Here is a 15737-nt window from a genome sequence, read left to right as displayed (position 1 = left end):
AAGAAGGGGAGTTGGCAACAGATGAGGGTGACAGATGTGCTCAATCCAACTCTCATGGCAAGTTCTGGTCTGGGTTCATATCGCTAGGGGGTTGAGCATAATGCCCTCACTTGAAAAGAAGGCAGGCTAGATATGTCCTGAGCTGGATTTTCTTTCAGGCCTAAGTTCTGTTCAGATTCTGGTCTGGTACCCAAATGTCAGTGAGAACAGAAGCCCTCTTTGAGGGGGTGGGGTGGAGGAAAAAAGCAATATTGACATTATCCAGCTAGTTCTATCATAACCATTTGGAATATCACCATAACCGAGAGTGGTTTCTGCATGTTGGCAAACCACTACTATTTGTGGATAGCCCCCACTATTTAAGTGTAAAAACAAACAAACAAACAAAAAACAAATTAAGTAATACAGTACCTGGAGTGTGAATCTTTGATTTTAAAAGACCAAAAAAACCCCAACAAAATAGCAGCTAGATGGCAGCATTACTACATCTTCTGACAGCAGCGCAGCTTCATTGTTTTCAACATGTTTCATTGTTATAAAACATTGTGCCTAAACTGCCCCAAGACCCAAACATTATCCATGGGCCACCTTGGGTGTGCGGCCACTATTCTAATGTTTATGCTTGCAAAATAGGATTACTCTAAACTGAAGTCGTGGTAGTAACGTGGTGCTTCACCACTGTTAGCCGTCCCAAGTAACAACCCTGCGCCTGCATAGTGAGGAAGAGACCAGGGCTGTTTGCCTTTAAACAAATTCACCTCCACTCAGTGCTACAAAGGGTAATAGACAGCATCCAAAGAAATAATAATAATAAATTTTATTTATATCCCGCCCTCCCCAGCCGAAGCCGGGCTCAGGGCGGCTAACAACACTAAAATAGTGCAACATTATAAAAACATCATAAGAATTAATTAAAATCAAAATTGAAGGCAACCATAAACTAAAGTATTGTAAAGATTGCCAAAGGAGGGAGTCAGGCTGCGCCCTCACCAAAGGCCTGGTGGAACAGCTCTGTCTTGCAGGCCCTGCGGAAAGATGTCAAGTCCTGGAGGGCCCTTGTCTCTTGTGACAGAGCGTTCCACCAGGTTGGAGCCGCAGCCGAAAAAGCCCTGGCTCTAGTTGAGGCCAGCCTAACCTCTCTGAGGCCTGGGACCTTCAAGATGTTTTTATTTGAAGACGGAAAGTTCCTCTGTGGGGCATACCAGGAAGAGGAAGGGAGGAATTCAATAGGTTTTACAATCCAGGGATCAAGGATACAATTGACAAACATATGCATGCCTGTCTTTTTGCCTCATTGGGTTTTTAAAAAATCCAACACAATTAGTTGAAACACGTTCAAAAATGAGGCACTGAGGGTAGTGTTGCAGTTCCCACCATTGCACTATGTTCCACAGGGTTTTAGAATAGAAATCTGAGGACAGTGCTCATGTCCCTCAGTCACAGTGGTAAGCCAAAGGCGTTGTCCTCTTTGTGGCCCAACGGTGCAATCCTATACACTGGGGCTTACTCCTTCATGGAATTCACTGGGGCTCACTCCCAGCTGAGTAGGTACAGAGTTGCTGCCTTGAGCTCTGGATTGGATAGCACATGGTTATCTTTAATTAGATCGAGAAAATTAAGAGCATTCCTCAAAACAAGTCATTGATGATTACAGTGAGAATTTTTATTCAGTGAAAAACGAAAGGTTCAGTACAAAACTGTAAAAAGCAAACTATTGAATTATGCTGTTTAGAAGAATGTAGTTGCAGAAAAATGCACGCACAAAAATAAATGAAATAAAACTGAGCAAAGCCTGATTGTAAGGCAATCACAGTATTGTACTGCAGATTTGCCATTGAGGACTATGCAAAGAGTTAAGTGGTTTGCAAAAGTAAAAACTTGCCTTTTCTCTCCTAAAAATACCAGCAGTGGCTATATCACGTGGCTGTGCAGAGGCAAGATTGATACGTGTGCTTAACTCAACAAAATGTCACACACACTTTGCTTCTATTTGTAGTTCCTCTAACGTACAGATAGGAACCCTCCATCCCATGAATCAAGCTAGCCACCCGACCTCTGAGCTTTCTCTGGGCCATGCCCACTTGTCTGAAGTCATATGATGTCAGGCACAGGACAGGTAAAGGCTGCAAAGGAACAATCAGGAGCCTTAGAATACATGATGCCATATTTGGTGCCATATTTAAACAATACCATGTGGAAGCCACACTTGCAAACGAACAGCCATGATTGCATTCCAAGCAAGGCTCCCTGTAGTTCCCTTTACAAGGGTGGCTTGCATTTGGCATGCTTTACATTCGCTGCCAAATGCAAGCCATGCTGCTTTCAGCCTGGCTCAGATCCACTTGATGCCATGTGACATCAGGTGAATGACAGATTATCAGCCCAGCCCTTGTGTCAAATGGGGGAGGGGGGGTTGGCTGCAATGTGACCTGGCCCTCCAGCTAAAAATGGTTCCCCACCCCTGCTCTAAATGAATATATCCTTCTTGTATGTTGCCATTTGAAATAATAGTGAACCTATAGCACCTAACACAGCACAGCCTCCTTGCCTTCTGTCTTAATACAGTGCCTAGCATTCAGGAAGGTTGAATGCTTCTGCAAGCTCATCATTCTCACACCTCCCTGCTCACTAGACCGCCTCCCTTCTCACCCCACTATTGCTTCCTCTTCATCCTGTGGCTGGGGAAAGTTAATAAGGTGCCTGAGATGTGAACAGGTTGCAAAGGTGTGTTTGCTACCTGCTTAGTTGGGAGAGCCAAGCACACTTAAGCGCCATTTCTGATTCCCGCAGTCTCAGGGTGGCTGATTTCTCCCCTCCTCCCATGTTTGACAGGAATGATTGTGAGGCCTTCTGGGAACGTGGGCAGCACTGTGCGGCACAATCACTCAGATTCCATATGAGAGACAATCCTTTCACTTGTTGCGCAATAAGCGAAAGCAAGACTATGTGTCACGCATGAAAATGCTTTAGGAAGCTTAGGATCATGCAATGGTAAAAAGCTATCATCTTCCATCGGTCTGCTTGGTAGCTGCAATGCATTCCAGGATGAGGAGGGGTGGGAGTAGGGGAAGGGAAGCAACACAACTTGTATACAATCCTGTCCCACCAGGTGTCTCAGCAGAACAGTCTCCTTTTGCAAATCCATCGATAGGGAAGGGAACACACAGCGGAAGCCCACGTTCCGTTGGGATGCATGACACCACATTCCTTTTCAGCACCCATCTGTGGCTGTCCTATATCCCAAAAACTAGAAAAGAAAGAGAGGGAGAGGGATTGTGGAATAATTGTTATCAGCATAGAACCGCCAACACCACCACAAAGCTCCCGAAGTCTGGCTAAAATCTTGATATTAAAATCTAAAAGACTGGCTACATCACAAGTCTAGAATCTGGTTATTTCATTATACTGAACACTGATGTCCCTTGTCATGTCTTAAAGGTTACCTCCACCCCTTGCATTTCTTCAGCACACATGGTTTGAAGCCTATGGGAATGTGCATCATGAAACAGTCCGTTTTTAACATGTAAATACTTTACAATGTACTCACGCTGTAGATATAAGCAAATCGCCTTCTTTCCACCTCCACTTTCCCTCCTTTTCGTTGTAAGCTGCACCCAGCCAGTATGTACCTGCACTGTGGATGTTATCTCTCAGGAAACCCTGGGATGAGAAATAATCTAGATTACATTTGTGTTATGTAGTGTAGTTTCACCCTGGGCCAACAGGGGGATACTGTATATAGTTTTCACTCAGGTCTGTAGATAGTTTTCACTCAGGTCCGCGGCAGTTATTTTAGGCGGGAACTCTGGGCTGTTGTGGTTACAATGTTGACAGCCGGCTGCCTATAAATACAGGCCGGCTGAGCTGTTCGCTGTCAGTTCTATTCCAGCTTACCATAATAAAGAGCTACTTGAAGAAATCGCTGTGCCGGCTGCTATGTCAACCCACGACTTAACACTGGCGACGAAGGTGGGATGGATGGACATCAGAGCACAGCCAGATGCGGCCAGCCTCTGAACTGAGCTGAATCACTGAGCTGAATCACAGAGCGAAATCACTGAGCGAAATCACTGGGCAGAACCAATTCAGAGCTGACTGTTCTGGCTAGAGCACTGTGTTCCATCCATCGCCCTTCACGCCGGCATCGGAATCATGGCTTCACTTGTGCCTCTACCGCCGTTTGCGCCAGCCTCTGAATCATGGGACTCCTACCTCGCTCGGTTCGACTGCTACCTCCAAGCCAACGAGCTGACAGCAGTATCAAAGGATCGGAAGCGGGGCCTATTCCTCAGCCTCTGTGGGCCTGAAGTGTTTGAGACGGCCCGAGTGTTGGTTGCGCCTGAAGCAGTCCAGGCAACACCATGGGACACGATCCAAGAGAAGCTCCGCAACCACTACGCACCAAAGCCGTCCAAGATTGCTGCCCGCCATGCGTTCTACCACCGGAACCAGGCAGAGGGGGAGTCAATCAACAACTACACCACCGCCCTGCGACAGGCTGCAATGCACTGTGAGTTCCGAGACTTAGACGATGCCCTGATGGATCGAATCGTCTGCGGGGTCCGGGACATCCATCTGCAACGGCGCCTCCTAGCCAAGCCAGACCTCACGCTACAGAAAGCCATTGAGGAGGCTGTGGCCTCAGAAGCTGCTGAACGCTCCGCCCAGGAGATCCGCAAGTCCAGCAGCCCGCGTCTTGCTAGGGAGCCAGTTCCGGTGCATCATGAAGAGGCCAGCAGTGATGAGGCATCCTCCAGTGAAGACGATGACGTGCACCAGACAAAGCGGGAGCGCAGGAAGTTCCAACAGAAGTCCAAGGGCCAACCGGAATGTGCTGGCTGCGGAGGCAACCATTCCCGTGCCAAGTGTCGATTCAGAGACGCCATCTGTAGGAAGTGTTCCAGAAGGGGCCACATCACTAAGGTCTGCCGATCGGCTCCGTCTGACACCCCCCCTTCATCGACTCGCAAGTCCAAGTCTTCACTCCAGTCTGCCAAGGAAAGTTGTTTCGCTCTCACCAACTGCCGCTGCCCGTCTGGAACCACGATTGGCCAAACCGACTCGCCTACGCGACGCAAGCTGAACGTCACGGTGCTCATTGAAGGAGCTCCATGTGACATGGAGATCGACACCGGGTCTGCCCTGTCCATCGTGTCATGGAGCACCATCAAAAGACTGGTACCCAGAGTGTCCAAAAGGCAACTCGACTCTCACCACGTACACCTGAGAGACTACCAGGGAAACGACATTCCCGTGGTAGGCGTTGGCCGGTTCCGGATCGCCTTCAAGGATTTTTCGGGCCTGCTCCGGTTGGTGGTGGTCGAAGGTCAGCGGCCAAGCCTCCTAGGGCTAGACTGGTTTGATGCCCTCGGCCTGGAAGTCACCGGCATCAACTGCATCTCTAACGCAGAGACTGAGGGTCTGGTCAAAGACTTTGCCGAGGTTTTTGACGGCACCTTGGGCCAATATACAGGTACGCCCATCTCCTTTAGCCTTGATCCACAAGTCGCCCCCATCAAGCTAAAGCCACGCCGGGTTCCCTTTGCTCTCAAGGCTAAGGTGGACGAACAACTGGACAAACTGATCGCCCAAGGAGTTTTGGAGCCGGTTGACCACGCAAAGTGGGAAACCCCCATCGTCACGCCTGTCAAGCCAGATGGGTCGGTGAGAATCTGCGCTGACTACAAGTGCACGATCAACAAGGCACTTCAGCAGCACGCTTATCCGGTTCCTGTTGTCCAACACCTGCTGCATTCCCTGGGTGAGGGTAAGGTTTTCGCTAAGCTGGACCTTGCCCAAGCCTATCAACAACTGCCAGTCGATGATGCCACTGCTGAAGCCCAGACGATCGTCACCCACCGGGGGGCATTCCGTTGCTGCCGGTTGCAGTTCGGGGTGAGTGTGGCTCCTGGCATCTTCCAAAGCCTTATGGAGCGTCTCCTGCAAGGGCTTCCGGGCGTGGTACCATATTTTGATGACGTCTTGGTGTCTGCAGACTCACACCAGCAGCTGTTCGAGCGCCTCCGTGCCGTGCTGACCAGGTTCCAGGAGGCCGGGCTCAAGGTAAAGAGGGAGAAGTGCCAGATCGCCGTTCCACAGGTAGAGTTCCTGGGCTATCTTATCGATGCCTCCGGTCTTCATCCAACCACATCCAAGATCCGCGCTATCCAGCAGGCCCCCACCCCAAAGAACAAAACGGAGTTGCAGGCATTCCTGGGGCTGCTGAACTTTTATAACATGTTCCTGCCCCACAAAGCCACAGTGGCTGAGCCACTTCACCGACTCCTTAGCACTAAGACACCTTGGGCCTGGGGTCATCGGGAGACGGCGGCCTTCAACGCGGTCAAGGCTCTCCTTTCTTCAGACAGTGTGCTGGTACAGTACAGTGAATCCAGGCCGCTGGTCCTTGCCTGCGACGCCTCACCTTTTGGCATCGGTGCTGTCCTTAGTCACCGTTTTCCAGATGGTAGAGAAGCACCGCTCGCCTACTTTTCCAGGACACTATCTCCGACGGAACGGAATTACAGCCAGCTCGACAAGGAGGCATTGGCACTTGTGGCTGGAGTGAAGAGGTTCCATGAATACCTCTATGGCAGGACTTTTGACCTCATCACTGACCACAAGCCACTCCTGGGCCTCCTCGCCAGTGATCGTCCAACTCCACCGGTCCTCTCACCACGCATGCTGCGATGGACTGTTTTCCTGGCTGCCTACCACTACCGGCTCATCCATCGCCCGGGGAAATCGATGGGCCATGCCGACGCCCTCAGCCGTTGCCCTCTTCCAGCATTTGTGGAAGACCCGGCTCCAGCTTCATCGCTCCTTCTGATTGAGGATCTTCCTGCAGCGCCTGTATCGGCTGCCACTGTGGCCTCCGCATCTGCCCAGGATCGCACCATCAGCCGGGTGCTCAACTGGGTGTGGAGGGGGTGGCCACAAGGGCCTTTTGCATCGGAGTTCCAGCCCTTCGCAACCAGACAACATGAACTCTCAGCTCATCGTGGCTGCCTGCTGTGGGGAGACCGCGTCGTGATTCCCCAGGGACTCCGTCAGCGCGTCCTGGAGGCTCTGCACGTTGGCCACCCGGGAATTGTCAAAATGAAGGCGTTGGCTCAGTGTTACGTCTGGTGGCCTAATATGGACGATGCCATCACTGCCTGGGTGTCCGCCTGTCAAGCGTGCCAGGAGTCGAGGCCTGCACCACCGGCAGCTAAGGGACACACCTGGGAGACGCCAAAGACACCCTGGTCGAGGGTGCACATCGATCTGGCTGGCCCCTTTCACGGCCGGACCTTTATGGTAGTGGTGGACGCCTATTCCAAATGGCTGGAGGTCGCCCTGATGCCCTCCACCACTACCGAAGCTGTCATCCGGGTGCTGCGAGGCCTGTTTGCAACGCATGGGTGTCCTGATGTCCTTGTCTCTGACAACGGACCGCAGTTCACGTCAGGCACGTTTGAGCGGTATCTTTTGGGACTGGGCATCCGCCATGCCCTAACGGCACCCTTTCATCCATCCAGCAACGGGCAAGCGGAAAGAATGGTGCGCTCGACAAAAGAGGCACTGGCGCGCCTGGACCGGGGAGACTGGCATGAGCGGGTCGCCGAATACTTGTTCGTGCAACACATCACCCCTCATGCGGCCACAGGGAGGAGTCCTGCTGAACTGCTTATGGGCCGCCGCCTCAGGTCACCGCTCGACCGGCTACACCCAGACTTTGCCGTGGCTGAACCCCCAGGCTGTGCCAACGCACCACGGTCATTTGTCCCAGGAAACCAGGTCTTTGCCCGGAACTATGTGGGGGACATCCCTTGGGTGCCAGCCACAGTAGTGGGAGTCACTGGACCTCGCTCGTACCAGGTGGCACTCGAAGACGGACGCTTGTGGCGACGGCACATAGACCAGCTTAGGCGCAGGGTTGGGGACTTGGACACTACCGAGGTGCCCCCAACTGCGCTTGCGGCTCCAGAAGAGACACGTACAGATGGCGAGGCCCCACCTACACCTCCCTCGCAAACTGCCAGCGTGGAGCCGAACCAAGCCGTTTCAGAACAGACTCAGACCACTCCACTTGCGGAGGCTCCACCCACAGCAGCGGATCCAGGGGAGTTGGTTCCAACGCCACCTAGGGTCGCACCACAGCCTCAGCGAGAACTGTGTCACCCTCCGGACTTGGCTACCAGTCCCCGGCGGTCTGGCAGAGTTTCCAAGCGCCCAACTTATTTAAAGGACTATGTTGTTGGACAGGTATCACTGTTGGTCTAAGTATGGGAAATGTAACCGATATGCTTTTGTGCTTAATGGAACCATTACGCGTAGTGCTGTATATAAGGAAACCATTACGATTGTAACTAACGCCTTATCTCGGTGGGGAGGGGTGTTATGTAGTGTAGTTTCACCCTGGGCCAACAGGGGGATACTGTATATAGTTTTCACTCAGGTCTGTAGATAGTTTTCACTCAGGTCCGCGGCAGTTATTTTAGGCGGGAACTCTGGGCTGTTGTGGTTACAATGTTGACAGCTGGCTGCCTATAAATACAGGCCGGCTGAGCTGTTCGCTGTCAGTTCTATTCCAGCTTACCATAATAAAGAGCTACTTGAAGAAATCGCTGTGCCGGCTGCTATGTCAACCCACGACTTAACAATTTGAACAAGGGTGGTGGAGCTTCTGACCATCACCCAGGTCCAGACCTCAAGGCATCTGAATCCAGCCTACAGAGGTCTCCTCAGGCCACCCCCCTCTCCTCACTAATGAGCAAGTAGAAGGCAAAATGCCACTGAAATCAGAGGGACACATTTACAATGAAAGATGGTTAAGGAAAGGAAGGGCATATTTCTTGCCACTAATCTATAATATTGGAATACTTCTTTTGAATGGTACAGTGGTACCTCGGGTTACAAACGCTCCAGGTTACAACTCTGCTAACCTGGAAGAGTTACCTCGAGTTGAGAACTTTGCCCCAGAATGAGAACGGAAATCGTGTGTTGGCGGCGCTGCGGCAGCAAGAGGCCCCATTAGCGAAAGCACGCCTCTGGTTAAGAACAGTTTCAGGTTAAGAACGGACCTCTGGAATGAAGTTTGTAACTAGAGGTACCCCTGTAGAGTCAGACTATGCAGGGGAAGTGTTGTACCAAAATGCCCTCAAGGTGTGTCTGGAGGCAGTGAAAGCTAAGGAAATAAATTTTGGCAATAAAATTTTTGGAGGGCGAAAATAGAATCATTTTTGAAGGGAACTAGCTTACTAGGAAAAGCTGTTGTGGCTCCCCCCCCCCAAAAAAGCTTGCTTTCTTAATAGTACCCAGGGAACACCATGCTAATGGAAAATACCTCACAAGGAATGGTGCTCCACCTGATCAATAGGAATGGGCAAGAAATTGGGTTCAGTTTGCATTGTAATGTGAACATACTTAATTCACACTTCCTGAAACAAAAGGTGAACCAAAACATAGCTATATTTCAGAATTTGCACTTCTCTGAATTTTGTGTTGCAGTTCTACAATGAAATATTGTGTATAAAAATGCATCCTATTTGTGCATAAAATGCATCTATTGATTAAAATGACCATATAAAATTGCATTGTATTAGAAGAAAATGTTTGCTAAAATGTGTATATTATGGAAGATTGCACCCAAAAATCTGTAGTTCTGATAAATTTTCATGGAGATTAAAAAAGAAATCATAAACTGATGTGAAAATGTGCAGAATTAAACTTAAAAGACTGGGGAAAATGAGAAACTGTCAGGAACAAAAATGGGCATGTCTGTCCATTCTGAATCATGATGATGTAGGAAGACTAACCTGTTCATCATCAGACCAAATGCTGACCAAATAAGCCCTATTATAAATGCACTGCCACAGAGCATCGGTCCAGTTTTTCGCCTCTTCTGAAATGTAATAGCAGTTCTTCTCTTTAGTCTTCCAGTCCTTTGGGCATGGATGAGAGTAATTTCTGCTGCTACAGATGAATTCTACAAAGTAAATGTAGTGCAACACTCTATTAACACTGTACCCTACTTGGGGACTTCAGAATATACAGCAGCAGCAGCAGCAGCAGCAGCCGGCAATTAAGCCTGTCGATGGGCTGCCATGTTCCGAAGTCATGGGGAGAAAAGCTGCACCCGGACTGGGCCTTCAGGGCTGCGGCGACACCTCCTTCTCACAGCCGGCAAAGGGATGCCTGCACCTGGGTGGAACTCCCACCAGCTGGAACCTGAACTTTCCCCAGCCCACACCAGTCCTTCCCCAGCAGGGAAGAGAGCCACCCACTCACCTGAGACCTGCCAGTGCCCGCCCTTGCGCTGTGCGGCCAAAGAGAAATGGCTGCGGAAGGGCTACACTTGGCGCTTTGGCCTGTTCTCCACTACCCTTCTCCTAGGCCTGCAGCAGCTGTGGCTCCGGTGCTGCTGGGGTGCTGCCAAGCCTGCCAAGGAGTGCCAGTCGCTTCTTCCACCGGGAGTTCGCTGAGCTGAGAGGGGAATGCAGTGGCTGGCAGGGGACCTCCATGATGAGCGGCTGCAGCAGGGGCACAGCCAAGTCCACCCGTGGCCCACATGACGCCCACAATTAGGTTAGGGGGCACCAACTTTGACATGCCCTGGGAGCTGCCAACACATATTGTGCCACTGCTTCCCCCTATTCTGGATTAGGCAGAGGAAGCCCAACGTGGATTGCCTGGTGAATTGCAACTGCTCAGATCATAATGTGGGCAGAACTGGATTTCTCCTTCCCTTTTGCTACTACACGGTTCAATAGGAATTCTCCCTTCTCTCCTACCTTCCTAATGATGGCACTGCCTGGGACTTCTATGTTTTTAGACCCCCAGGATGACCAGGCCAGAAGGAAAATAATCAAGATAAATAACGTTTCCAAGGATGTCTCACCTGTGACATCCTGCAGTTCACTGAAGTTGTTGCTTATGGTTCTTTCCATAATCTTTTGTGCCGCCTGCACATCATCCAGGTCCTTCTTCACTGAAAGACAAATCAAAATGTCCACCCAAAAAATCAGTGTGTTAGGGCCATAGGCTGCCATTCCTGCTTTGCTATTGATCTAGTAGTGCATTAAGAGTTCAGACTGTCAGTGGTGATGCCACAAGTACCGGTTATCAGCTGCCGCTGAGTGGCGACTGCAGTCCAGCATGACTGGGGCCTGTGCTGGGGGCCATTACCCTGCCCTGCACAGCCATTGTGGGACATCTCAGCCTCCACTTTACATATTAAAGAGCCATACTACCTACCTCTCAGCAGCATCTCTGATTGGTTCAAGTGCAGAGCTTGTATCTCCTCTGATAGTCCAGAGTCTGAAGAAAGAAAATTAGATTTTTTTTGTAGTTTTTCTACTTTTTGTTGTGCTGTCAAAATAAACCTTGCTTTGAACCATATCCTTGCATATAATCTGATGGCCCTCATCCATATGATGAATATGCTTCAATTGGGCCAAGGGATTTGTTCTTTAGACCTTTCCAGTGGCAGTAGCAGCAGATTTAGGCAAAGGCGGCAGATGCTAGGTCACTGGGATGCATTTATCACTGGCTTCTTCCAGTTCAGGGTGGCTTGGAAGGGAGAGTGCATTGGAGAGCAGTAATCTGATACCTGGATTTGAGAACTGTTCTGGTTACTTAACAGGTGGCAGTATTTAAATGTGCATTAATTGCAATGTGTTTTTATTAGTATCACATTTTCTTAAGTGGGTTGCCTTTGAGAGCTATAAACCACTTCGGTATAGATATGATATGCGGAATATAAATGTTGCTACATAAAGAAACATAGTATCAGATTTTATTCATTAAAAAACATAAGCATTTTCAAAAATCTGATTTTTAAAAAAAGTGTTTTAGAAATCGCTTTCAAAGCTGAGCCACTCACAAGTGGGAGCCAGGTGAGAGGAACAGTACTAGGAACAAAGCCAATGGGAGAAAGGTTAGAACAGACTGTTATCACTCATGCAACCCCAGGAACCAATTATAGCCATGATAGAATCATAGAATTGTAGAGTTGGAAGGCACCCCTGCAATCCAGGAATCTCTGTCCAAAGTGGGACTTGAACCCACAACCTCGAGATTAAGAATCTCATGCTCTACCGTCTGAGCTATCCCTCATGGATAGTTTTCCATACAGGGCAGTATGCCTGGATTTGTGGGTCCCCATTTCTAACCCCTGCAGTTTCTGACAATTCCAATTTTCCATTTTCACCAGAGATGGGGAATCAATCTACAGTCCTCCAGATATCGTTGGACTCCACCATCCCTGGCCATTGGTCATGCTGGCTGGGGCTGATGGGAGTTGGGATTCAACACAATCCGCATTTCTGATTTATACAGACTTCCTTTCATCCAAAGTGCATCACTTACACTTCACCAGGACCAAGACGAGTAGCGCTGACAACATCACAAAGCAGATGGCTACCAAGACATAAAGGATGGAGACATGAATTCTTCTGCTGTTTTTCCTTTGTGGAGACTCAGCATTGGCAGGAGCTGTAGAAGTGAAGATTAGTGGGAGCGTTTTATTTGCAACATTTAAAAAAATAAATAAACAGAAGGAACAAATGGTGACCTCCCCTTTTCAAATGAATAACAAAGGGGGTCAAAGTCATGTAACGTGTGAGTGAAATAGTGAGTGTGCATGTGTTTGTGCACAATCACAGCAAGGTTGCCAAATTCTATTCTGAATTCCAGGGGGAGACAAGCTGTCTCTGTGCCTAGGTTGGGCCACCTCAACTGAAAAAGGAACCACATAAATTGGGAAACAACATAAATGAGTCTGGACAATGCTCCTTTATTTAAATTTTATTTTTTATTTTTACCTGTTATGTAAGAAAAGGCTCAAAATATTAGATCTTTTCATGTTGAAAAAGTAATGCTGAAGGTGAGGGTAAATCAGTACTAAACCATCTAAAACATTTTGCTTTATGCTTGGTTAATGCTGCTGTTGAGGACAGTTGGACCAATCTAAAAGGAATGTACATACATTTTATACAACCAAGGCAAATGAATATGAGAGGAACTGTATTTGTCATTGTAAGCTTCAAGAGTCAAAAGATGCTATCTAGAAATACTACTACGTCTGGCCAATGTGATTAGCCTCCTGGATGACTTGACTGGCTATAACCTGGTATTGCATAGTAACCATAAGCCCTACAGCTGATTATGGTACACAGTGTTCTCTGATTCTCTGATTTCTGCAACTTCTCCCCCACCTCCACCCCGCAATTCCACGTAGCAAATCCAATTCACTTGTTGGGAGAGGGTTGCCACCTACTGGGAGAGTTATGTGTATGAGTCCCAATCCATTAGAAAACTGAAGTACGTAATAGTGTCAGAAAACTAAGGGGTATGAGAAAGAACATGTAGACTGTAAAAAGGGATGGGTGGGAATCAGAAGCAGAGGAAATAAGAGTTTGGTGGGAGGAAGTGGGGAATTTTATAAGTCATATAGAAATAATTTAGAGCCCACAAAGAAGTAATTGCTCCCCAACAATCAAAACTAAGAAAGGTAATGGTCATGAAACTGGGTGGGAGGATCCTGAATCTTTTCCTTCCTATTATGATCATGGGGATCTAAGTGATCTTGCAAAGGAGAAAGTCTGTGCTGTGTGGGACTTAGGAAGCTGCCTGTTATCAAGTTACACCATCTATCTCATCCAGTACTGTCTACTCTGACTGACAGCAGCTCTCCAGAGTCTCAACCAGGCAGTGGTTCTAACTGGACATATCAGGAAATGGTAACTGGAAGTACCACTGACTGAAACTGGGGGCCATCCACGTACAAAATATGAGTTGTTCTACTGAACTGAAGCCTGAACCCCATGGCAGTGTAAAATTATACAATGCTATAAAGATTATTGCTCTTTATACCAGCGTAAATGAGACAGAATTATGGTCTGGTTTTGTGTGGGTTTGTCTGGTGACTCCTTTTTGCTCCTTGTGTGGGTTTGTCTGGTGACTCCTTCTTGTGAACCTAATTGCAGATTTAATAGAGTTATGTAAACAATGAAACACCTGTGAGAATTTACACTGTATAAATATTGGAAGAAGTGATGTAGGATATCCAAAGCAGCTGCTTAAGAATATGCTCATATTTTAACGTTAAGTGGCTAAATTAATGAGATCGGATTTATGCCGTAGATCAGCAAAGATGAGATACTACAATAATATCAAAATTCCCAATTCTGTGTCCACTGACGCTAGAGGAAAATGGAGGCGATGCCTTTGAATACCGGTTGCTGAGGACCATGAACAGGAGAGAGATGTTGCACTCATTACCTGCTTGTGACCTTCCCAGAGCCACCTGCTTAGCCGTTGTGGGAGTCAGGATGCTAAACTAAAGAGATATTTAGTCTGATCCGCTAGGACTCTTCTTACGTTTTCGTGAAACAGCTTTTCCCAGTAACAAACTAAACATAAGCAGGCTTGTGAGGAAATGAATGTGGGGTTTTAAAAAAATATTATTTGCATTTTATTGTTAATCTATTGGCAGTCCCTATTAGGCCCTTCCCTCCTCCCCATTTCTCTCTTACGTGTGTGTGTGTGTGTGTGTGTAAAGGGGGGTAGAGGACCGAAAGGAAAAAGGAAAGGAAAGCCAAAGCAAAAATGTATTTATCTATGGATAAAAAGCATGTGTCACACATAACACTTCTGATTTGCAGGTGGAACACAATCAGGGTAGTCCAAGTTGCATCTAGATCATCTGATAACCCAATCCCCACACTTCCATCCCCATCCCCCCCCCCCCCAGATTCCAGCACCTCATATATTATTCAGGAGCTGCTTCCAGCCTCTTTCTCCTCCGTGGCCATGCTCAGCTCCGTGCTTGGCCTCCTCAGGAGGTCTTTGGACTTGGGGGGAGGCCCCCCAAAGAAATTGGGGCCTCTGACCAGTGATGTGTTTTGCTGCTGCTGCAGCAGCTGGAAATACTGTTTAAACGTTTTACTAAATGTAGACATTTCCAGCTACTGCAGCAGCAGTGTTCTCCTGCCCATCTATCCCAGAATACATCACTCTGAGGAAGGACTCCTTTGGCCCTTCCTCAGTGAGGTGGGACGATGTGGTGGCCAAGAGACCTCCAGTGATGCTCTCACAAAGCAAAAATGGGGGGGAGGAGGAATGGGTCTTGTGGCGCAATCTCTTGCATCGGTTCTGCTAATCCATGGCCCTCCAGATGTTGTTGGATTCCAGTTCCCATTATCCCTGACCACTGACCATGTTGGCTGGGGCTCATGAGAGCTGGAGTCCAACAACACTGTGGGGGAGGCGGGCAAAGATTTGCCACCCCTGTCCCAGAGGAGTTTTACTGCCTGTTTATTATTGTGCTCCAAGAATTATTTTACTGCAACCTCCAACCATAAGATATAGACCACCTTCCTACATGGTGTGGAGCTAACTTTCCAATGTGAGGCACAACCAGGGTGTTGAGGATGGGTGTGTTAAATGTGAGCTATGATTTGAGATTAATATGGGATCTATTGTGCATTTGGTTACACAAAAGCTAACCAACACAGATGTAAGGGGGGAAAGCCTTGCTTTGACCCAGCTGTGTATACATAAAACCTTGAAGCACAATTTAGCTGAGTCATCACACATTCTAAGGCTGTACTTATCTGTGGAAACACATGGTGCCTCCTTTGCTTGGAAAGTCCCCTCTTTGTATATGATCTTGCTCAATAAAATTAAGGATTTAATTGAAGTCTTCCCCATAAATGATAGTGGTGTTCTGTAATTGTGCGACCTTTGCATGA

General features: G+C 48.2%; 1 protein-coding gene across 6 annotated transcripts in view; it reads right to left on the bottom strand.

The window, feature by feature from the left end:
- Positions 1–1641: 1641 nt before the first annotated feature.
- The window catches only part of LOC310700332 (asialoglycoprotein receptor 1-like), a 32310-nt gene continuing 18214 nt past the window's right edge, over positions 1642–15737 (bottom strand). For all 6 annotated transcript variants that reach the window (XM_083489625.1, XM_083489628.1, XM_083489629.1 and 3 more), the window contains 6 exons: positions 12352–12477; positions 11239–11301; positions 10883–10972; positions 9801–9970; positions 3548–3660; positions 1642–3247 (listed from right to left, as the gene is read on the bottom strand). In XM_083489625.1, coding sequence (XP_083345751.1) covers positions 3115–3247; positions 3548–3660; positions 9801–9970; positions 10883–10972; positions 11239–11301; positions 12352–12477 — 695 coding nt within the window. In that variant the 3' untranslated portion in view covers positions 1642–3114. The remainder of the gene's footprint in view (positions 3248–3547; positions 3661–9800; positions 9971–10882; positions 10973–11238; positions 11302–12351; positions 12478–15737) is intronic.

Source organism: Podarcis liolepis (genome assembly GCF_965112155.1).
Source record: "Podarcis liolepis genome assembly, chromosome: 2".
Lineage (NCBI taxonomy): Eukaryota > Metazoa > Chordata > Lepidosauria > Squamata > Lacertidae > Podarcis > Podarcis liolepis.
Note: the sequence above shows the minus strand (reverse complement) of the source record. Positions and strands in the feature narration are given on the sequence as shown.